We start from the raw sequence: 23303 nt of genomic DNA on the forward strand, positions 1-23303 counted from the left end.
GGACCAAAGAATCCTGATGTATTTGATGTCACTAGTGACGAAGAGTACAAAGTGATACCCGAAGAAGTGAAAACGCAAGGGAAGATTTTACAGGAGGAGATTGTGCAGCTTTTATCGAAGGTGGGTGGAATTTACTATGTAAAGCTGGAAAAAGTTGCTGTGGTTTCTTGGGCTAACTAGGAAATTGAGGTTTTTTGAATCTCAATTTCCTAGTCAGAAAAAAATGTTTTTGAATTTGAATTGAAATCGGTTTAAAATATTTTTTGAGAAAAATCCTTAAATGGGTATCCAATCATTTTATTAGTAGAACTCATTGCGCAATTTTCAGTCACCTACCTTAAAATACACCCAGTTATTGTTGGTAAATTTGAATTAAAAAAAAAAATCATATACCAGGGTCGACTTTTCTGGTTTAAAATATTTTTGAAAAAAACTCTTCAAAAAGATATCCAATTATTTTATTAGTAGAATTCCTGTTCCAGTTTTTAGCCCCCTACCCCTTCTGGTTCTTGAGATATGCACATTTGTTATTGGCTAATTTGAATTTTAAAAAAATCATATTCCAGAGTCGATTTTTTCTAGTTTAAAACATTTTTCCAGAAAAACCCTTAAATAGGTATCCAATTATTTTATTGGTAAGACACATATACCAATTTTCAACCTTCCACCTCTTTTGTTCCTTAAGATACAGAAATTTAATCTATTTTAATTTAAGGTATTTCGCATATCGATAATATTTATTTTTTTTATTATTTTTATATATTAGACGTTCATTTGGGATGAATTATTCCACATGGATTGTGAATTTTAAGTCTCCGCTACATAATTCAATTATTGTGGCTTGTGTAAATAAATTTCTCATTTCCTTGTAAGGATTCCAGTCAAGCAAAACTCTAGTTTTTGTGGATTTAGCTAAAAGATGTTTTACGATTTTTATTTCATAATTTTCAGTGTATTGAGTCCTTGTTACTATGGTAGTTTCTTTAGAGACTTGAACGTTAAAATTTGATAGCTTTCCATTAAAGGGAAAAGACTACTTCATAGTCTAGTTTAATATAATATAATAATTTGTAATGCGCGACCAAGGTTATTTATATCAGAAAATTAATTTCAGATTTGATGCTCATAATTTAGACTTAAGGCACAAACAGTTCATTTCAAGAAAGATCATTTATTATTATTATTATTATTATTATTATTATTATTTTTATTATTATTATTAAACTATCTAACTTATAATCAACAATTTCCCCTTTGAGGGGTTTTAGGAGAGGATATTATTCAAGTCGCAGCAAATAACCTGATGATCAATATACTTTAATGCATATCATAATGCTGAACGTTTTTAAAAAGAATGAGTTTTTCAATCAACCCTTAAAAATTTTCTCACTCATTTTTCACTACCTCATCTCCAAAAACAGTGTCACATTTATAATATCCATTGATGAAGTAAATGTTTGCCATCAATATCTGGATATCCTTGGGATAAATTTATCCAATCACCAGAATATATTTATAACAAATAGAGTGTCACAGGCTTAGGACTTAAAACTGATTTCATGTCAGAAGAAATCAGCCGTCGTTTCGGTCTTTATTTAGGCCACCGTCAGGACTGGAAATAAAATCATCTTTTTTTCAAGTCCTAAACCTGTGTCACTTTCTGTTCATTTATAAGAACGTTAAACTTTATAAATTATTAATAAATTAATCGTAATTTCAGGAAATCCCTAGGCCGGTGGAGCGTGCCAAAGAAGAGGTCTCGAAACGTTGCAAAGACCTCGCCAATTTCATGGAGACCCTCATAGGCACCTCCAAGCTGGAAATCGACGTTGCTCAAGAGTTCAACCCGAGCATTTCAGTAATAAACTCTAAAGTTTATCATTAAAAAGACAATACTTATTAAACTATTTTTCAGGAACGTGACTCTGTTATGCTGGGCGAAATATCGCCTCACCACGATTTCTGCGACAGTAAATCCTCGTCGGAAACGCCTCCCAGCTACAATCAGCTGAACTACAACGAGAACATTTGCAGATTTTTCCAGAGTAATCCCAAGACCACCATTAATTCGGATAACGAGAGTAATCAGGCCGGGCATGCTATGGAAATCGATGGGAAAAATGGACAAGACTGTATCCCATGTGCTCCTAATAATCAGTAAGTATTGGTAAACTTAAATTATCTTAATTAAACAGAAACATATAGAAAGATAGCATTGTTAGAGAATTGAGAAGAAGGGAAATCCTGGCAAAGTCCAGGAGACCTCAGTCAAGCATCTCTAGATCTACTTAACATATACAGTTTACAGTAGATTGTCATACAAGTCTATAAGCATTAAAGATCGTTTAAAAACATTTTTGAATTTATTTGGAGTTTAATCAGATAATCAATTTGGCTTTTCAGAGGGTATCAGTACAGCACATGCAATATATAAAGTAACATCAGAAGTCATTAAAAACCTAAACAACGGTAAAAAATGCATAGCTGTTTTTATTGATCTTGCTAAGGCCTTTGATACTGTTCCTCACAATATCCTTTTAGATACGTTAGAGCATTATGGGGTTAGAGGTCTAGCAAAAAAAGTACTCCAAAGTTACTTTAAAGAGAGAGAACAAAACGTCAAACTAAATGGTACCCTTAGCGATCCAGAGATAATAAACATATAAGGTACAATACTGGGACCAATTCTATATGTCATATCTTGAAAAAAAATATCTGTCAAATTAAAAATATCTGGCCAAATAGTCAGCTTTGCAGATAACATGACGTTAATATTTAGAGGCAAAACTTAAAGAAGGGAAGAAGTAAAAAATATTTTGCGTGTGGATTTTGGTCAGGTAAGAGATTGGTTATGTACCCAGAAACTCATAATTAACATGGAAAAAACAAATTATATATCTTTTTCCTTATGTAATAAGAGCAGATCACTTTTTACCAAGATGACCAATACTTAAAATGGAGTGATCATATTTATTATCTTTGTGGTGTAAATTCCGAAACCTAATACAAAAATTTTTCGTTCTTCGAGAAATACTGGGCAACAGGAACAGATTGTGTTTGCTTGTGTATAAATCTTTAGTGAGTCTCTCCTTTCTTATCAACCCTTAAAAGTTGTCCAAAATTATATTATGGAAGTAATTTATGGGAAAAATAGACTTTACTCAACTGAGCTACTATACAACTCATATTAGCGATATAAATCATTTTTATATAGAAAAAGTATGTTCTTTTGTACATAGTACTGATATTTCAAAAAACAAATCACGCATTCCCAAGGTACCAGGAGTAATATGCATAACAATCTTACTTTGCCACCGAATCATAAGCAAATTAACCTTCATTTTATCGATTATATAGGAGCAAAATTGTATAACTTAATACCCTCTGATATTAAGAATATAACTAATCAGAAAGTCTTCAATCGGAAGGTCAAGAATTATATTCATGGAAATTTTAATAGTTTTAGGCCATTATTAGGATAATTTTATTGCTCAAAAAATAATAGGTTATAGTGCAGATTACCAACTAATTTCTGATTGTTTCTCTTTTCTATCTTATATTGAATTCTCTATATCTTGTCCTTTTTTATTTATTATTATTATTGTATCAAATGGCTTTGCGAGCGGATTGTAGTTGTATAATAGATTGTAGTGTAGTTTTTGGCCACTTAAATTATTCATTTAAAGAACTTTAAGAAGGAGCTAGAATCCAAACATGGTAAAGATAAACAAATTTCTTTAATAATATATTTTTATATACGTACACAAGTATTAAGTTACTTAGGTGCTTATTTTGTACTTTTATAAGAATTTATGTAACGAAATTTTTGGATTATAAATAAATGAAATGAAATGAAATAAGTAAAATCTCTATTGATCAGACAAATTCTATCTCGTATGTTCATGTCAATGATTTCTCCAAGACAAATTAACCTTGAACTAAAGTCAAATTTTTTTTTTCAGAAAGTGTCTTTCGCCCCTGCAAAACAGCGGGGCATCAGGATGCGACAGTGCCGGAAATCTGAGTTCCAGTAGCAATCCGAACATGGAGAGCGGTACCACCAGCGGCACCAATACCTCAAACGACGAATATAAATCGCCCCATTTGACCGAGAGCGTTTTGATTAAGTGAGTCAACTAATTTTAACGTCAAAAGAATTTTTTTCCTAAGTGAATATGTTGCAGACACAATGAGGATATGGAGAAAATAATGCTTCAGAGGCACAAAAAGGAGAGATCCCATATAAAGGATCGCGAGACCAAGAAGAGCCATCAAAAGCTGGAAAAATATGCCAATGAGATGTTAAAGGAGGGAAATGGGGTAGGTTTTTATGTAGTTTTATTTGGTTTGTAATTTAAGAATTGAGTAAAAGGGTTTCAGCCTATATCAGGGTATAAACATGAAAAATATGGTTAGTGGATTAAAGGGAAATATTGGTGTCAATGTTTTAACTCCAATTACCTGAAATACCTTTTCAAATAAACCATTTATCTTTGTATCGCCCTGAAAATTGTCGAATAAATGGAAATAAAGGAAGTGTGTACTGGATCACCGGATTAACTTAAAACCGCTCTCTGGATTTAGTTATTAACAAATGGTTCTTATTTTAGCAAAATCATGGATTCAAAAGGAGCGGCTCTCACTCATGGGAAAACGAGTATCATAAACAGTGCAAACCCAACGATGATCCCGACACTAATAGGGTCGCCAACCAAAGAGCCTTCAGGCGTGTCCAACCTGAAAATCTGGAAATTAATACCAGTAGGCCCGATTCCAGATTCGTCCAGGTTAGATAAGGGTGTTAATTTAATCAAAAGTGAACGTAATGTGAATATTTTTTTTTTAATAGACTAGCGACTTGAGTGTTTGGCCGCCATTTTCAGCACCGTCTGGACCATCGAGCCAGAACCCGACCGCGTTTTCTCAAAATATGATGCCGGTTTATTGTGTGCCTACTATTGTGCATCCATTATCCATGTCGGGTCATACTGAGAATGTCCAGAGATATCAAGGTACGATTTTAGTTAATGGGTAATAGGTCGTTTTCGGGAATGAAAGAACGGTTTTTCACTTTCTACCACAGTTCATTTACCACTTTTATTCTGGATGATCTTAAAATGTTTTCTGATGCATTTAGACTGGTTTTAGATGAGAAATGTAATGTTATAGCGATCATCCATGGTTTCTGGATCTTAGAGGCTCATTCATGGTAATTAATTTTTATTTAGAGTCCAAAGTAAATGTCTTCTGAAAAAAAAATTTCTACTGCATTTCACTTGCCAGTTACATTTTGAAATTTTAATGGTAGAAGATATATTCCAATTTTTATCCTTGTATTCCTGTTTATTTCATACATCCAATGGTTCCCAAGGAATTGTTTTTTCCAACTTTTTCATTGTAATTTTTATTCTCGAGAAAATGCTTAAATACGTATCGAATTATTTTATTATAGGAATATATATTCCAATTTTGATTACTGTACTCCTGCTAATTCTAGAAATTCAGTTTATTGGTTCTTAAGAGATTTGATTTTTATTTCCAGGACTTATGGTCAATTTTTTAATTATTATTTTTTTCTCGAGCAAATGCTTAAATACGTATCCAATTATTTTATTAGAAGAATAAATATTCCAGGTTTTATTCCTGTTAATGCCTGAAATATAGCCCTTTAGTGCTGAGGAAATTTTAATTTTTTTTCCAAGGATTTATGGTCATTTTTTTCATTATAATTTTTTTTCTCGAGAAAATACTCAACATTTCATTAAATACGTATCCAATTATTTTATAAAAAGAATAAATATTCCAAGTTTCATCCCTGTATTCCTGTTAATTCCCGAAATATAGCCATTTAGTGCTAAGGAATTTTTTTTTCCAATGACTTATGGTCAATTTTTTCATTGTAATATTTTTTCTCGAGAAAATGCTTAAATACGAATCCAATTATTTTATTAGAAGAACATATATATTCTAATATTTATGCCTGTATTCCTGTTAACTCCTGAAATATAATTTTTTTTTTCCAAGGATTTATGGTCAATTTTTTCATTGTAATTTTTTTCTCGAGAAAATGCCTAAATACGTATCAAATTATTTTATTAGAAGAATGAATATTTCAAGTTTCATCCCTCTATTCCTGTTAATTCCCGAAATATAGCTCTTTAGTGCTGAGGGAATTTTAATTATTTTTTTTTTCAAGGATTTATGGTCAATTTTTTCATTGTAATTTTTTTTCTCGAGAAAATGCTTAAATACATATCCAATTATTTTATTAGAGGAATAAATATTCAAATTTTCATTCCTGTATACCATTTAATTTCTGAAATACAGGCATTTGGTTCCCAGAGAATTATTTTTTCCAAGGATTCATGGTCAAATTTTCCATTGCATTTTTTTATTTCGAGAATATATATTCGAATTTTCATTCTATTTGGTGTCCAGGGAATCTAATTTTTTTCCAAGATTTGAGGGTTGATTTTTCCATTGTAATTTTTTTTTCGAGAAAATGCAATCTGAAAAAGCAAAATGCAAAATCAATACATATCCAATTATTTTATTAGAAAAATAAAAATTCCCATTTTCATTCCTGTATTCCTATTAATTTTTGAAATACAGCCATTTTTCCAAATAGTTAAAGATTTTTCAATATTTTTTCAGGATATTTTAAAACTCAATTTTTCCAGGTAGTTCGGTCATTTTTTGCTAAATCACTGCATCAGTTTTCTTGAGGCAGTAAAATTTCAATTTAATTACAAGTCTCAAAATTAGGTATCAAAATTACTTTAAAATGCCTGAATTTTTTCAGACCATTAAGGCACATTAACCATCTGAACGAAAAATATTATTTCTTCCAGACAGTCTAGTATTTTTTTTCAATACAACGGCCTCAATAGGGCTAAAATTTACAATTAATTAAATTATATTGACTGGAATTATTTAGAGATTGTTCCAGGCAACTACGGAATTTTTACAAGGTGTCTGAAGTGCCTAGATAAAAAAAATATTAATTTTTCCAGGCAGTCCAATAAAAGAAAAATTGAACTTTAAATCTAACAGCCTGCAAGGCTAAAATTTAGCTGTAAATGCCTGGAATTACAAAAAGATTTGTTTCAGGCAATTGAGAACTATTTCCAATGTACATTAGGTGCCTATACGAAAAAATAAGTATTGTTTCAGGCAATGTAATAAAAAGAAAATTCAATTTCAATTTTAACTGCCTAAAATGGGTAAAATTTAGTTATGGATGAATGCCTGGAACTAAAATTAAATTTTAAGTACAAATACCAGAAAGGCGAAAAAATTAGTGAAGCAAACAATTTCAGACAATTGACAATGTTATTCTTCTGACTTACTTATTCGTCACTGATTTCTGGAATGAAGATGCCCATTCATGATAATTCGTGATGCTCAAGTAAATTTTGACCGTATTTCACTTGTCAGTTACATTCTGGATCGTACCTTTCTGACAGACTTGACTACAGCTGGGAAACGTAATTTTATAATGACTCTTGTCAAATGTTACTTTTCCACTACTAGACTGCCCATAACTAGGTGACACAATTTTATAGTGATCATCCACGATTCCTGGATTTCAATTTTATTTTACTTACTCGTTATGCGTTTTCAGTTCAATACATGCCCACCTCAGGCATAGTCTACAACTACAATCCGATTTTCTTGCCCCAGCCGATTTTATGTCCCACCATGCAAGTGATGCCGATGTCCGTTCAAAGTATGATGCCCCCAATGAGCCCTAACGGGAGACATTTTGGCAACAACGTGGCTTCCTCCAAGGTAAGATTTAAAATCATTTAAAGACCCTGGATTTTATAGTAATCGTGTTTGTTCCAGGCGAACGTAAGCTCGCCAGGTTTGTCCGCTTTACCGGTATTATCCACGCAGAGTAACAACAATAACAACCTGGGACCTCCCTCGGATTCCAATCATTTTGGAAATCGAAATACGCAGTGGCAAGTGCCTCTTTGTGAAAGACCTTCTTCGGAGGCTACATCTGTTAAGGCTGAGCCTGGCAGTAGACTAGGGTCGATCGCTTCCGCCAGTATGATCAATAAGGTAACTGTTGATGATGGGCTCTTTTTATTATGGTGAATTTTGGTGCAATAGGATTTTTTTTGCTCAAGTTATTTTATGTGGGAATGATAATGATATATGAGGTGCATGGCTATCAGTGAAATTCAAAATTAAACAGTTAAATCAGGAGTTTTTATGGCACCATAAAATCAGGAAAGTTATGGTCCAGCTGCCTGGAATAAAAAATTATGCAACTGCCTACTGAATACTGTTCGTTTTAGATTCGCTGTTTGCATGTAATAAAAAATTAGTGATGGTTCAATTAACTATATGAGATATAAGAAAATTTTGATGTCTATACTACTTTGATTGAATCAGCTTGTTGAGTTTAATTTGGAAGAACTCGTCCATTATCTCAAAGAGATGTGCGTAACTAGAGAAAGAATAAAAACTTTTATTAGCGAAACATGTTACCTAATACATAAAAACATGTTTGGAGACTGAGACTTGGAGTTTTTTAATTTTTTCTCTTGTTGAGTTAAGTTGAAGTTAAAGTGGAATGATAAAAACTATTTTAAAAAAGTTTATATGTTACATTTGCTTGGATATATGTCATTATGCCCACAGACATTTGCTTGCTAAATCTTTTTTTTTTATTAATAAAACTCCTCTTTTAGCCAAATCACTATAATGTTCGTAAGGTATGCACCGCTTCTAAATTAAATGTTTAAATAGACAACCGTGGCAATATAGTTTTTATTTTATATATTTTTATTAGGCTGCTATAGTAGTTATTTTGATAGAAGGGAATAAATTATATATAATTTTCTTCAAATATTCTGGGAGATTGTATAATTTCTTGGAATATTCTATATCTTATTCTAGTAGCACAGATTGGAAAAAAATGTACGTCATCAAACACTGGAATATTCCATGTTCCTGTAAAAATTAGTACAGTAACTTTTAGAATATTTTTTAGTCTAGAATTAAAAAAATATTTTTTAGAGTATATGGGACTTTAGAATAATGCAAAAAAGTTCACAATTTCTGGAAAAAATTGAATTGTTGTACCTTTTGATCAAGTACCGCAAATATAATCAAAAGCCAATTAAATATTTTATTGTAAGTTCATGACTAGAAGCATATATGCGCCCAGCAAAATCAACGAATCTTACATCTCTGAATTTTGGGGTTAATTAAAATCAAAGTCTACTGAGCAAAAAATAAATGAAGTCATTTGGTTACTACATATTCCTCTTACTTATTATTTTAATTTAAAAAATACATAGATACGATTATAAAGTGTTTGACAGCAGTGCCATCTATCGGGCGCAGTAGGAGTTAAATCAGGCATGTGGCGCTAAATTTGAATGCTACTCTCCATAGCGGCCACCTTAAAATAATAGGAAATGTACGGTTTTTTTTGGGAAAAATTATTAATTTAAAGATAATGAACATAAACCTGTGGCAAGCTGTCAGAGTAAATAAAAAAATTATTCCAGGCACTCCAACTTGAATGTGCATATATGCATTTGTCTGAAAATTGTTTGTCTGGTCAGATATTCCTTTTTTATCCAACATCCCTGTAAACCTCATTACTGATCTTTTTCCACTGCAATTTACAACTATTTGAATAACAAACTAGACTATTTGAATCAAGCTAAAATTTCAATACAGTGTAACCTCTAGTAAGTCGAAATTTTTTTTACCTCGGCCTTTTACGTGATTTACTCGTTTACCATAAAAAACTTTTTCTTTTGAAAGAATTAGACACAATTATTTAGTATTTAGCAGTAGTGCCATCTATCCAGTAGGAGTTAAATCACGCATATGGCGCCAAATTTAAATGTTACCCTTCTTAGCGGCTACGTTAAAATGATGGTAAATGCACGGTTTGCTTTGGAAAAATTCATTAATTTAAAAATAATGAATATTGCGACAAATTCGTACGTTACTCTCCAAAGTTATCACCCTAAATTGCTGGGAAATATACGGTTTTCTTTGAAAAAATTCTTGCAAGCTGTCAGAGTAGATAAAAAATTATTACAGGTACTCCAAATGTCCCAATTGCCTGGAAGAAGCATCAGAGTACTTAGAAGAAGATTCCAGGCATTATATCCGGGACACAGATGCAAAATAGAAATACACAAAGAAACAATACAATAGAAAACTACAAATTCAAAATATAACTTGAAGTGGGAAAGAGATATCTCTGGAAAATTCGCCATAAAACTCGTAATTACTTTCTTTCATTAGACCTATGTCCAAGAATCTTTGCCGGACAGAAAAGCTAAACAAATAAAAATGTTCTGGTTAAAAGAGTTTAACAGCAGAACACACTAAATCACGCATACGGCGCCAAATTTGAATATTACTCTCCATAGCGGTCATCTTAAATTACTGAAAGAGGTGCAAATTTCTTCGAAAACATTCGTTAATTTAAAGACAATGAATATGAACCTGTAACAAGATATCAGAGAAAATAAAAATGTATTCCAGGTACTTCTACTGAAATTTAACGGGCTTCCACCTCACATATTTCCCTACGCATACAACCTACAGCGATTCAAGATAAATGCCCACAAATATCTTCGCGCAAGCACCACTCCAAGAGTGACATAGGACTTTCCTCTTGTGCTTGTGTTTACCCAAAAAAATACTTCAAGTGTCTGGAAGAAACATGACTGTAAACCGCATCACTTATCCTTTTTCACTGCAATTTACAACTAGTTTAATGACAAAAAAGACTATTTGAATCAAGCTAAAATTTCAATACCTACAGTGTAACCTCTAGTAAGTAGAAATTTTTTATACCTCGATGTTTTACGTGACTTACTGGTTTAGAACTTTTTCTCTTAAAAAAAAGAAAATTACAAAGTGTTTAACAGTAGTGCTATCTATCCGGCACAACAGGAGTTAAATCACACATATGGCGCCAAATTTGAATGTTACTCTCCCTAGCGGCCACTTTAAAATGATGGGGAATGTGCAGTTTTCTTCAAATAAATTCTGTGGAAGCTATCAGAGTAGACGAAAAATTATTCCAGGCACTCCAAGTGTTTCAATTGCCTGGAAGAAGTATCAGAGTACTTAGAAAAGGATTCCAGGCATTATATTCGGGACGTAGATGCAAAATAAGCAAAGAATTAATAATATCACTGTTTTCGGACGTGGTTGAATATACTGCAATAAAAAATATAATTTTAAAATAGAATGTGACGTGTTAAAGAACTGAGAATGGGCTATGTCTGAAACATTCGCTAAAAAACTCGAAATACTTTCCCTCATTATTTAGACCTATATCCAAGACGCAAGAATCTTTGCCGGGCAGAAAAGCCTGCAAAAACAAAGAGGCAATAGGACAGTAGGAGCTAAATCACGCATACGGGCCAAATTTGAATGTTACTCTCCATAGCAGCCATCTTATATTACTAGGAGAGCTACATTTTTTTTTGAAAACATTCCTTAATTTAAAGATACGAAATATAAACCTGTAACAAGATGTCAGAGAAAATAAAAATTTATTCCTGGCCTTGTGACCTGGCGTGGAAGAGTTATCACAGTTCATAGAAGAGTATTTCAGGCACTTCAAGGGACTCAATTGCCTGGAAGAACTATTAGAGTACATAAATTATTCCAGGCACTCCCTGAAGCTCAACTGGAAGAACCGTCAGAGTACTTAGAAAAGTATTCCACGCACTCCAAGTGGTTCAATTGCCTGGAAGAGATGTTAGAGTGCATAAAAATAATTGTTAGAAAATCTAGTCAGATGTTCCTTTTTTATCCAACATGACTGTAAACCGCATCACTTATCCTTTTTCACTGCAATTTACAACTAGTTCAATGACAAACAAGACTATTTGAATCAAGCAAAATTTTAAATATAGTGTAACCTCTAGTAAGTCAATTTTTTTATACCTCAACGTATTACGTGATTTACTGATTTACCATATAAACATTTTTCTCTTAAAAGAAAACATAATATTATGAAGTGTTTAACGTAGTGCCATCTATACGGCAGAACAGGAGTTAAGTCTCACATATAGCGCCAAACTTGAATGTTACTCTTTATAGCGGCCAACTTTAATATAATTTTTAAGAATTTTGACCAATCTCGCTAAATGCTGGGTTAACTTGTATTTTGATAAAAATAACTATATTTTTCTTAGATCCTAAATTAAAAAAGTAAATTGAAGACTACAATGCTGAGTAAAATATGAAGTTTCAAAATTTACTCACCCAATTTTCAACAGATTAAATTATATTGCACTGATTATTTGTTAACTATCTAAGGATACTACTAAGGATGTACTTTTAACCAAACTGAAATTACCAAAAACAAAGCAACAATATACATATATATTTAATTGTAAAGTGATAAAGTTGGGCAAATTATTAAAGGTATTGTCGAAAAAAACCGTGGGTGTCACAAAGTTACCCGAAGTTACGGTACCTAAAATAAATATGTATTTGCTTAAGCTAACTGCAAGGTAACCGTTTTAATTTGTTTTTCTTTCTGATATTTATGCCATAAAATATTAGTTTAAACTTGTGATATTGATTTTTTCTGTCTGTATCTTTTTAGGGTAAAAATATAAGAAATAAATAAATAGTTCGGATAAATTCGTGCCACGTTGAGAACGAATAATCGAGGTTCAACTGTATGTAATATCAAAGTCGTGTGCAAGAGCTACTGAACAAAAAATAAAGGTCATTTGTTTACTGCATATCCGTTTACTTATTGTTTTTACTCCCTTCTATCATAATAGAACAGGATACAAAAACTCTTATATTGACTGTAAAAAGAAACAAATTGTTAAAAAGACTATTCGTGTCAATTTTTAGGCAATGTCCGAATGTTCGCGCAAGGACTTGGGGTTGCAATCGGTCTGTTCCCCCGATACTCCTCTGGTGAGCCCACCCGACGGCGAAACTCAAGCGGAACAGTTTAGTACTGCAAATGCTAAGGTCACTTTTGTGTGTTTCTAGTGTCTTAGTTTTGTTTGTCTCATTTCTTTTTTCGTTTCTTCATCATTTTTAAATGCCACATTAGGTACAATTTTAGGGTCGGTCTCACTTTAATTCACTTAAATTGTATTGTATTTAACCGAAAACTTACCCTAGATTGTACTTATCTCTCTCTCTCTCTCTTTATCAACATATTACTTGCACGATCCTTACGAGAAGGACCATAGGGTTTCGTAAATAATTTTTTTCTTAATAAATTGCAGGCTCCAGAAGTTGTCATGAAACGCCCAGTAGCTCAACCCTCAGAGGGAAACTTCCGGAACAGGAGAATGGATGAGGAGAGTAGCTACTACTCCTCTTCGTACTCCTCACTGTTGAAAACTGACACCGGAAGCGGCAGTAACGACGATTCCACTTCAAATAATAATACCCATAAGACTGACGATGTAAGTGAGTTGTCGCAGCCTAAAATTCCTTACTTGATCCACCGTTTTATAAATTCCAGGATATTCTCAAGCAAAAAAGGAAATCCTATCCGCAAAGGAAAAAAGATCCCCCGTGGGTCGAGTCGGTGTCGGTGTCCTCGGATCTGATTTACCGCTACCAAGTGGCCGTCAAAGACTTGGACGAAATACTCAACGCCGATTTAGACAAACTAAAAGGAACCGAGCAGGTACTTAATCATTTCTATAACCTGATGAACCACTGGGTTTATTGTGAAATTGGGGTCTTAATTAAAGACACAAGAGATAGCTTAAAACATTTTAATTACAACTAAACAGTCCTGGATTTACACTAGGGGCAATCGGGGAATTTTGAAGGGCCGCAAATCTCAAGAAAAAAAAGTGCGAAATAAGCAAAATTCTACACGAGTAGAGAGGTTTGTTGGAACGGCTCTACAAGTGTAGAATTGTCTATTTCGGATATGTTACAGACTATACTTTTTCTACGACTATCAAATAAAACAACAGGGTGTCCCAAATTTAAGTGTAAAAAAATTCAAAGATGAAAGGTCAGTAAAATTAGGGTAAAATAGCGTAATTTAATACTTTTTAAAATGTTTTGTAAAAATTTAAAACTTACAAATATTTTCGGAGATATCCGAATGAATCAAAAAATCGTTTAAATTATTTTCTGTCATGTAAAATCGAAGAACAAAGTAAAAATAAACTTTTTCATAGCCACTTTTTTCGCCCTTAATGATGGTAATTTAAAATTGATAATACGACGTTTTCTCTTTTAGAGTTCATCATCAACTTTTTTTCTTAGGGTCACTATAGTCAATTACATCAGATCCAAACAATTCTATTTTTACCTTTTCAAAAAAAGTACCACTATTGTATATTATTATACAATATATTATTATTAAAAAGAGTTTGTAAAAGCAAATAGAAACTTAAAATCCAAAAAAAAAATTAAAAAAATAAATTAAATTTATATTACTCAATAAAAAAAAACTAATTTTTTTAATATCAAATGTTTATTTCTCATTCTTGAACAAACAAAAACTATCAAAAAACAACAAAGATTACAAATCATAATATGTTTGCTTTTTTTTGTCATGGTTTTTGTTATATACATATTTATTTTAATTCCAGTACAATTTTGAATTGTAATATTTTTAGGGGAATCCGATATGTTTTTAGTCGTTAATGAGGCAAATATGTTTTGCTGTTGGGAGTTAGCACTTGCACAAGGAAGCTCTACTTGTAGTTCCTGCAGTTTTTTTGCTGAAATTTGGGTGCTGGTTCCTCATTTTCATTAATTTCGGACATTATTTGACTTGAAACATTTAGGCGGTTTTGTAATGAGTTATCTATATATCCTTCAGCAATTTCTGTAGATTTCCACCCTCCATGTCTTGTCATTGTTGCAAATGTTCTTCGAAAACAAAGACTCGTGTATAATCCAGGGTTGGGTAAGTTCAGAAATTGTGCCACTTGTTTAGGCATATTTCCTAGTTTGTTTATTCCAATCACTTGCTCGGTGCAGGGTCCATTTTGAAAGTTAATGAAGATACTATTTGTCGCAATATCTGGTGGCCATAGAGATAAATAATATTTTTTAAATAAGATATAAAACTTTTCAGTAATTGTAAATTGTCTAGGCACTTTAGTTTTTGTATCAGGAACATTTATTATTATAGCGGACCCCAAGTTCTCAATATCCTGAACTGTCATTAAGTAGAGCTCCTCTTCGACGAGCTCCCATAATTCCTAATATCATAGCAATCTAAAAAATGAGTACATTATAAACATGTTTATGGTATTTTAAAGATCTAGGATATGTGGGTAAAAATATGTCTAAATACATGTATGTACCTTTGTAGCAAGATAAATATGATCTGGAGCATTATTTATAAAATGGTTGACTTCTTCTCCAGTAAATATCTTTGATTTTTTCCACGATAACCATCAGATATTGTACAAATTTTGATATACATCTGTATTGTGTTTAATGTTAATTGTTGTTCATTAACATTAAATGAATCATCACTGAATACGCTTTCCATAGTGTTGAAACTTTATTAGACTTAGTTAACTGACTAAAATAGGCGAGAATCACATTTTCGGAGAACGAATTAGCTCTTTTAAATTTTCGCCATTGCATAAAAGTGTCATATTGTTTAAGGTATTTTCCAGGCAACAAATTGCCATCAGTCGCCTTCGCTAATTCTACAATTTCCGGGGGAGTAGCACGGAAATCAAAATCGCTACTGCTTTCAGTATCAGTCAGTAAAAAGAAAAAAAGCTATAGGAATAACTAATGAAATATTTAAATTTACACTTACTCCTTTTTAACGTATTGGCCAATATTTATAGAAGTATTTTTCTTAAGCCGGCCGCACACCTAAGTTACAAATGTGGCGCCACATTTGTCTTCGACATAATTTCGTTCAACATTTTGTACATTTGCCACAAATGCGGTACAAGCACGCACATCAGGGCTTAGTTCTGTTCCGCATTTGTAGTCATGTCGTCGTCTTCTGATGACGATGATTTTATGATGTGGCAATTATTTAGTCAAAACAGAAGAAAACGTCGTTACTGGGTTTATCCCTATAATAATGGTTGTTCCAAAAAGGGAAATTTTGAAGTATCATAGCAATTATTAAATGATGATGAGAAATTTAGACTATAGAATGTTACCTGCAAAGTGTGGTCATATAATATCTCTCTACTTCCTGAATAAACAAAATGTTTTGTGTAATATCGTCCTTTATATTTATTTCAAAACGTGACACGACACGCCGCAACAAATATCGGACAGGTTGATTATCCGGGGAGTAAACACAAATGCTGTTTGGTAGCAAATGCATCTTAGGTGTGTGGATCCAAATTAAATAACACGCGCGCGTTAAATACTGTCCGATACATTTGTAGAAAAGCATTTGTGGCGCAACATTTGTATCGTAGGTATAGTAGCTTTAGCTTCGGAATGTTTGGATTTCAAAATGCATAAAAATATTACACAAATACAAAGTTGAAGATAGGTTAGGATGTCAACGTTTCTAGGTTGGGTTTAGATGCACACGGAATTACGGTTCCGTTGGAGCTTGTACTGGTTGAATGTATTCATCTTACTATAAAGTGCCGTAATCACGGACTCGTGTAGATTTGTGTTTAGTCCAGTGTTACTCAAACTAATAAAAATAAATTTTTAATAAAACCTTAAACTCTAAACTAAAAGCAAAAGCAGTTATATGTGAATTGTTTATTAATAATCATACAAAAAAAGATAGATACAGTAAGTAGTGAATGAGTAAGCAAATGATTCATTTAATGCGAGGCATGTAATTATTTTTTATTTCTCATCAACGGGATAATGTCAGGCTTGATAGAAGAAAATTGAATTCTCATGTCTGGTTCGGCATCCAGTCTATCGCGTTATTTTGTCTTTGTAGCTGTATATGCTGAAAATCCCGTTTCACACAAATACGTTGTTGGGAACGGCAGAAGAACATTCAAAGCTTCTGTGGCAAGTTGTGGATATTCATCAGGAACCCTGCACCAAAAATCATTTAGTGAAATTGTTTTGAATAATGATTCCATGCTTGTATCCGATGTCATTTCTAGAAACGATTCATAGATCTGATATGATATATTTTTAGGCTTCTGCAATTTACATGAAAAAGGGTTTTGAATCCATGAGTTTATTTTCAGTTTTGTATTCTGTTCTTCAGGAAAATAAGATTCAAAAGTCCCTTGCAGATCATTGAGGTATTGCACCGATTCAACAAATATTTCTGTATCACTAAGACTATGGTAACTAAGGAACTCTCTCTTACCAAAACAAGTAATCCAAAAATCTAATTTTGTTTTAAAGGCATTTATTTTGTTGTTAGCATTGAAAGCTGTTGTCTGTTTTCCTTGTAGCGACAGGTTTAATACGTTAAGTTTTCCAAACATGTCTGCTAAAAATGCTAGTCTAAATAACCAGCTTTTATCGGACAAACGGTCTTTTAAATTAAAAGGAACATCTGTAAAGCTTCTAATTCTGTTCTTAGTTCAAAAAGTCTTGTCAAAGTTTTACCCCGAGACAACCATCTCACTTCAGTATGGAGCAATAATGTTTTATGATCGCTACCATAATCGTCACATAATATTGAGAACAACCGGGATTGTAGTGGACGTGACTTGACAAAATTAATTTTCTTAACTGCGAGTGATTGTCTATGCAGGATGCAGTGGCTGGAACTACAATTTGGCGCTTTCATTTTTATTCGTGATATTGCTCCTGCTGTTCTACCTGTCATTGCCTTGGCTCCATCGGTACAAATATCAATGCACTCATTCCAATCGAGTTGGTTTTCTTCAAAAAATATGTTAATCGTGTTAAAAATTTCTTCTCCAGTAGGCAGCGATGAGCACATAAGCAAATCTTCTTCAAGTGAATGTTAATATGGATATCGCACAATTACTAGCAAGATGGCCAGTCCAGCAACATCAGTCGACTCATCCATTTGCAAGACGAATTTGTTATTTTGAAGCTGTGAAACCAGTTCTTGTTTTATGTTTGATGCGATATCCCCAATTCGTCGCGTAACTGTTTCGTTTGAAAGAGGAACTGTAGAAAGATGCTTTACAGATTTTTCGTAGAGCATATTTTATGTCTACCACACGGTTTTATTAGCTTTTCAGCGATAGTGTGCGCTTCTCCTGCTTGGACAATGCGGTAACTAACCATATACGATGCCTCCGCGGCCTTTTCATTCACAGTCTGAGTCGCATACGTCATCGTTTTTTGGCTTCTTAATTATTGTTTTTTTTTTACGTAGAAAAAATTCTTTACTTTTGTCTTTGAAGTCGGGATGTACAGTTTCTAAATGTCGGCACAACTTAGCAGGTACCATCGAACTATTAGGAAGAAGTTTGCTGCACAACATACAAAGAGGTGAGCCGTTGGAAGCCGTCATACTTTCGTTTTTTCACCTTCAGTGTGTCATTAGATGTTTTACTACTTGAACTTGAAACCATAAAACTAGAACTTGACGCCGTCATATCACCTTCATTTGAATTTGACGCATCATCCAAGCGAACCACATTTTTTGCAACACCTTTAAGCCAGCGCTCCATTCTTACGAAAAAGATACCACTTATTTTGCACATTTCCCAAATGAACTTCTGATAACACCCGGTATAAAAAATTACTTAAAAACCTAAATACACCCATCTTATAGCAAATTTAATTCTCTTTCAGATGGTATATCTAAATTTGACGTGGTGATAAGCATAACGCAGATATTCTTGTTTATGTGAAAAAAAAACAAAGAAATTTGATAAAAATCAAAAAATGTTAAATACCAGAAGAACTAACAACTTTTCGAAATAGTGTTATACCTACGACTTTTTTGTTGCAAATGACTTGTTTAATCACCTCTTCAAGTTTGGCGGTTTTTATAGTAGACACCCTGTATAAACACCTAAATGATCGTATGAAGCAAGACATAGATCGAACGATAAAATATAAATTTATTTACATACAAGTATTTTTATCTGTAGAAACTTGAATAGAATTTGCTACTTCTAGATCGTTATTAATAAGTCACTGTTTACAGGCCACAAATATAATCTTGTCGCTTTTTACTGTTTATTTTGCTATTCCTGTTTTGCAGAAAAAACAATAATAGGTACATCTGTGACATAAACGTAAATGTACAAAATAAATCAGTTGACCAGCAACAAACAACAAACCTCAGCATACGATTTTACCTACCCTAACATCGCAAGCTAAAATCACCTAAAAAAAATGGCGGCATTTTTCACAGTGCCCAGGGCGGTATTTTTTGTAAATCCGGGCCTGCACAAGAGACTTAAAACTGGGCACCCGACATGTTTTTAATTATGTTCCAAAAAACTCTGAACTTAAACTATTTAGGCTATTTCATCAGAACACCTTGTTGCAAATAACCGGTTGTCCCTACCGGAATAATTTCATTGTTTTACAACATAATCAACTCCATTAAACTTCATGTAAATCTTCTTAATTAGCCCATGATGGTCAACGACCAACTGCACCAACTGTACATTGAGATGGAGCTTGAGGGCCTATCCAAGGCGCTGACCTTCGAGGAAGGGTTTTCTTCAAGTAGCAGCAGCGGAGACGATAGTCCGAATGTCCAAGGATCCGAAATGACCACCCCAAAAAGGGTAAGATATTGATTGATTTATTTGGAAATTAGCCAGCTAATAGAGTTTTTTTACCTTACAGCCAAAGAACAAACGATCGTACAGTTCCTTGATGATGATTTATGAGGAAAACGCCCCTCTGCCTCCACCAGAAGAGAACTCTTAGCCTTGAAACCGTTTTATCGTGTTCTCTCCGTTCAAAACAACACCAATCACCACTAACTAACTTCCAAAGATAAAATGGCCAAACGTCAAGTTTGCCCCTCTATTTTAATATATTTATTGTGTCTTTTTAAACGAACGAAAGTACTTCAGGTCATATTATATTTGTTTTTTCAATTTAAGGGTTATTTACTGTTATAAGGAAGTGATAAAAGTCGTAATAAGGTGAGAAGAAATATAAACAAAAGTCCACAATTGAAGAAAGAAACTTGAATGTTTCGTTTGCCTTTGGATTAAATAACCATTAAAATGACCTCAAAGACGAACCTCTGATTGGTGCGAAATATGTGCGCCCATCAATATTTTCTGGTTCATTATTTGACGCTCATTATACTTGTGATTTAATACGTATGTTTGCTTATATTTCTAGTAGGCTTATGGGTTTTTTTTTAAATTAGACACTAGATTAGACGATTAACTGTTTTTGATTCGATTTACAATTTAGTGTTTACTTAGATTTTTGGTTTCAAACGTATCCCAAAACAAATAGTTGTAGGTGAAAGTATTTTTTTGTGCAAGTTGGCAAAAGCCGAAACAACCTCTGGCCAATTAGATGGGAGTTCCTAAAAGTGCTAGTTAAGACCAAAGTAATTAAAGTAACGTTGACGAATATGAAATATCAGTAATAAAAGAGGTTTTTTTCAGTAATAAAAGGGAGTTTTTTAAGTGCTTATAAGGGATATTTAGAACTGAGATTGGAACCCTAAAAAATTAACAGCATCTCAAAAGAGAAGTGAAGAAATCAACCCTGGCAACTCAAGAAAAACGTGAAATTTCTATCATGAAAAAAGACAAAATGGTCAAATCTCTATAATGGAAAAAGTTAGAGGTTTAAAAATTAAAATGCAAGTTCTCCTAATAAATTGATTGGATACCTATTTTAGGATTTTTTAAAAAAAGAAATGGAAAGTGAAGATATTAGCCTTGGAACTTGAATATATTTTTTCAGAAAAAAAAAATCAAATTTCTCCTGACAAAATGCTGATATCTCTGAAACCACCAAAGTTAGAGATTTGAAATTTAAAACGTAAGTTCTTTTAATGAATTCGATACTTATTTCAGAAGTTTTTAAAAAAATAAATTAAAAGTGAAGACATTATTAACCTTGGAAATTGAATATATTTTTTCAAAAAAAAAATCAAATTTCTCTTAACAAAATGCTCATATCTCTGAAACCACAATAGTGAGAGATTTGAAAAGTGAAACACGAGTTCTTCTCATAAAATCAGTAGACACGTATTTCAGGATTTTTTCAAAAAAAAATCAAAGTGAAGATATTATCCTTGGAAGTTGAATATGTTTTTTCAGAAAAAAAAATCAAATTTCTCCTGACAAAATGCTCATATCTCTGAAACCACAAAAGTTAGAGATTTAAAAATTGATACACAAGGTTTTTAAATAAATTCACTGAGTACCTATTTTAGAATTTAAAAAAAAAAATTAAATGAAGATATTAGTCTTGGGAATTGGGAAAAATTTGTCGAGAAGAAATTAAATTTTTCCTGACAAAAAACGCTCATATCTCTGAAACCACAAAAGTTACAGATTTGAAATTTAAAAAGTAAATTCTTCTAATTAAACCATTAGATATCGATTTAAGGAATTTTTCAAAAAAGAAATTAAAAGTGAAGATATTATCCTTGGAACTTGAATATGTTTTTTCAGAAAAAAAATCAAATTACTCCTGACAAAATGCTCATATCTCTGAAACCACCAAAGTTAGAGATTTGAAATTTAAAACGTAAGTTTTTCTAATAAATTTGATACTTATTTCAGAAGTTTTTAAAAAAAGAAATTAAAAGTGAAGACATTATTAACCTTGGAAGTTGAATATATTTTTTCAAAAAAAAAATCAAATTTCTCTTGACAAAATGCTCTGAAACCACAATAGTGAGAGATTTGAAAAGTGAAACACGAGTTCTTCTAATAAAATCAGTAGACAAATATTTCAGGATTTTTTCAAAAAAAAATTCAAAGTGAAGATATTATCCTTGGAAGTTGAAAATATTTTCTTAGAGAAAAAATAAAATTTCTCTTGATAAAATGCTCATATCTCTGAATCTACAATAGTGAGAGATTTGAAAATTGAAACACAAGTTCTTCTAATAAAATCAGTAGACACCTGTTTCAGAATGTTTTAAAAAAAAATTCAAAGTGAAGATATTAGCCTTGGAAGTTAAAAATATTTTTCCAGATAAAAAAATTAAATTTCTCTGGATAAGATGCTCATATCTCTGAAACCACAAAAGTTAGAGATGTTGAAATTGAAAGACAAGTTTTCTTAATAAAATTATTAGTCACACACTTCAGGACTTTTCAAAAAAAAATTAAAAGTGAAGATTTTAACCCTTCAAGTTGAAAGGATTTTCTCAAAAAAAAAATGAAATTTATCTAGACAAAACGTGTATATCTCTTAAACTACAAAAGATTCTCCTAATAAAATGATTAGCTAGGTATTTGGGGATTTCTTCAAAATATCTGTAAATTTTGAAAAAATTAACCTAAAAATTAAAAATTATCCACTCCTGTTCAGCAAAACTAATCCTTATCTGGTACCTTAAGGACTCTCTGACTAAAGAACTTCTTAAGTTGGAACCAATTTTTTTCTGCTAAGAAAGCTGCACATAAAACTTCCATTTAACAAGAAGATTTTATTGGCAGAGGTTGATAGCTATTTATTTTAGTGAAAATTCTCGTTTTGAAGCCAAAAACCGAATTTCATGCTTAAAACCCATGAATTCTATCTGCTATCTTGTAAAGTTCATTTTATAGTACAAAGTATACCTATATTTACCATAGTCTGAAGTGAGTCCCTTAAAAACCGAATGTGATAAAACACATATTCACCAGTTTATTGACGCACGCCTTTACAGGGTGGACTTTTTGATAAAAAAAAATATATTTTGTACTTTTTGATAGATTTTATCTCGATGTTATATACTATTTTAGTTAACCGATAGATATGAACCATAAACTATTTTATGTATCCCCAAAAAAGTATTTCTAATTAGTTTATTTTAAGACGAGTGTGTTTAGTATAAAATAAAATAAGTTTAATTATTTAATTTAGTTTTATTGAACCTAGATAATCGGCATATCTCGATCGTCATAAATGTGCACATCTTCATCCATGTAAGGAGGCTGATTTAGCAGTTAATGTCAACCAGATACTTCTTCTCTCATAACCGATTCTTAATGAAGAAGAATCGGGGTCTATAAAATATATTTCCACACGATGTATATGATTATGGCGATGATAACCAACGTTGGTAAGAATGTCGCGGTCGTGAACGTGCCAATCCTAATCTGGTTAAATGGGCTGTATGTATTGTAATTAATATGGTAATTTTTTTTTGTTACCAAGGGGTCCCAGAATAGAATTAGCAGAGTTAATTACGAGGAAATGATCTTTAAACAAGCTCGACTAGGAAACCCCCTCATAAATCCCACAGGTGC

At 32.3% G+C, this 23303-nt stretch overlaps 1 protein-coding gene across 2 annotated transcripts in view; it reads left to right on the forward strand.

The window, feature by feature from the left end:
* Positions 1-22912, forward strand: part of LOC126744107 (period circadian protein) — a 46841-nt gene extending 23929 nt beyond the window's left edge. The window contains exons 11-24 of one of the 2 annotated variants that reach the window (XM_050451454.1): positions 1-120; positions 1721-1858; positions 1916-2157; positions 3963-4127; positions 4185-4320; positions 4611-4787; positions 4850-5012; positions 7625-7791; positions 7849-8070; positions 12874-12996; positions 13260-13442; positions 13502-13669; positions 19488-19646; positions 19708-22912. In XM_050451454.1, coding sequence (XP_050307411.1) covers positions 1-120; positions 1721-1858; positions 1916-2157; positions 3963-4127; positions 4185-4320; positions 4611-4787; positions 4850-5012; positions 7625-7791; positions 7849-8070; positions 12874-12996; positions 13260-13442; positions 13502-13669; positions 19488-19646; positions 19708-19791 — 2247 coding nt within the window. In that variant the 3' untranslated portion in view covers positions 19792-22912. The remainder of the gene's footprint in view (positions 121-1720; positions 1859-1915; positions 2158-3962; positions 4128-4184; positions 4321-4610; positions 4788-4849; positions 5013-7624; positions 7792-7848; positions 8071-12873; positions 12997-13259; positions 13443-13501; positions 13670-19487; positions 19647-19707) is intronic. The other variant, XM_050451455.1, reaches the window with a different exon arrangement.
* The last annotated feature ends 391 nt before the right edge of the window (positions 22913-23303 follow it).

Source organism: Anthonomus grandis, chromosome 13 (assembly GCF_022605725.1).
Source record: "Anthonomus grandis grandis chromosome 13, icAntGran1.3, whole genome shotgun sequence".
In the NCBI taxonomy this organism is placed as follows: domain Eukaryota; kingdom Metazoa; phylum Arthropoda; class Insecta; order Coleoptera; family Curculionidae; genus Anthonomus; species Anthonomus grandis.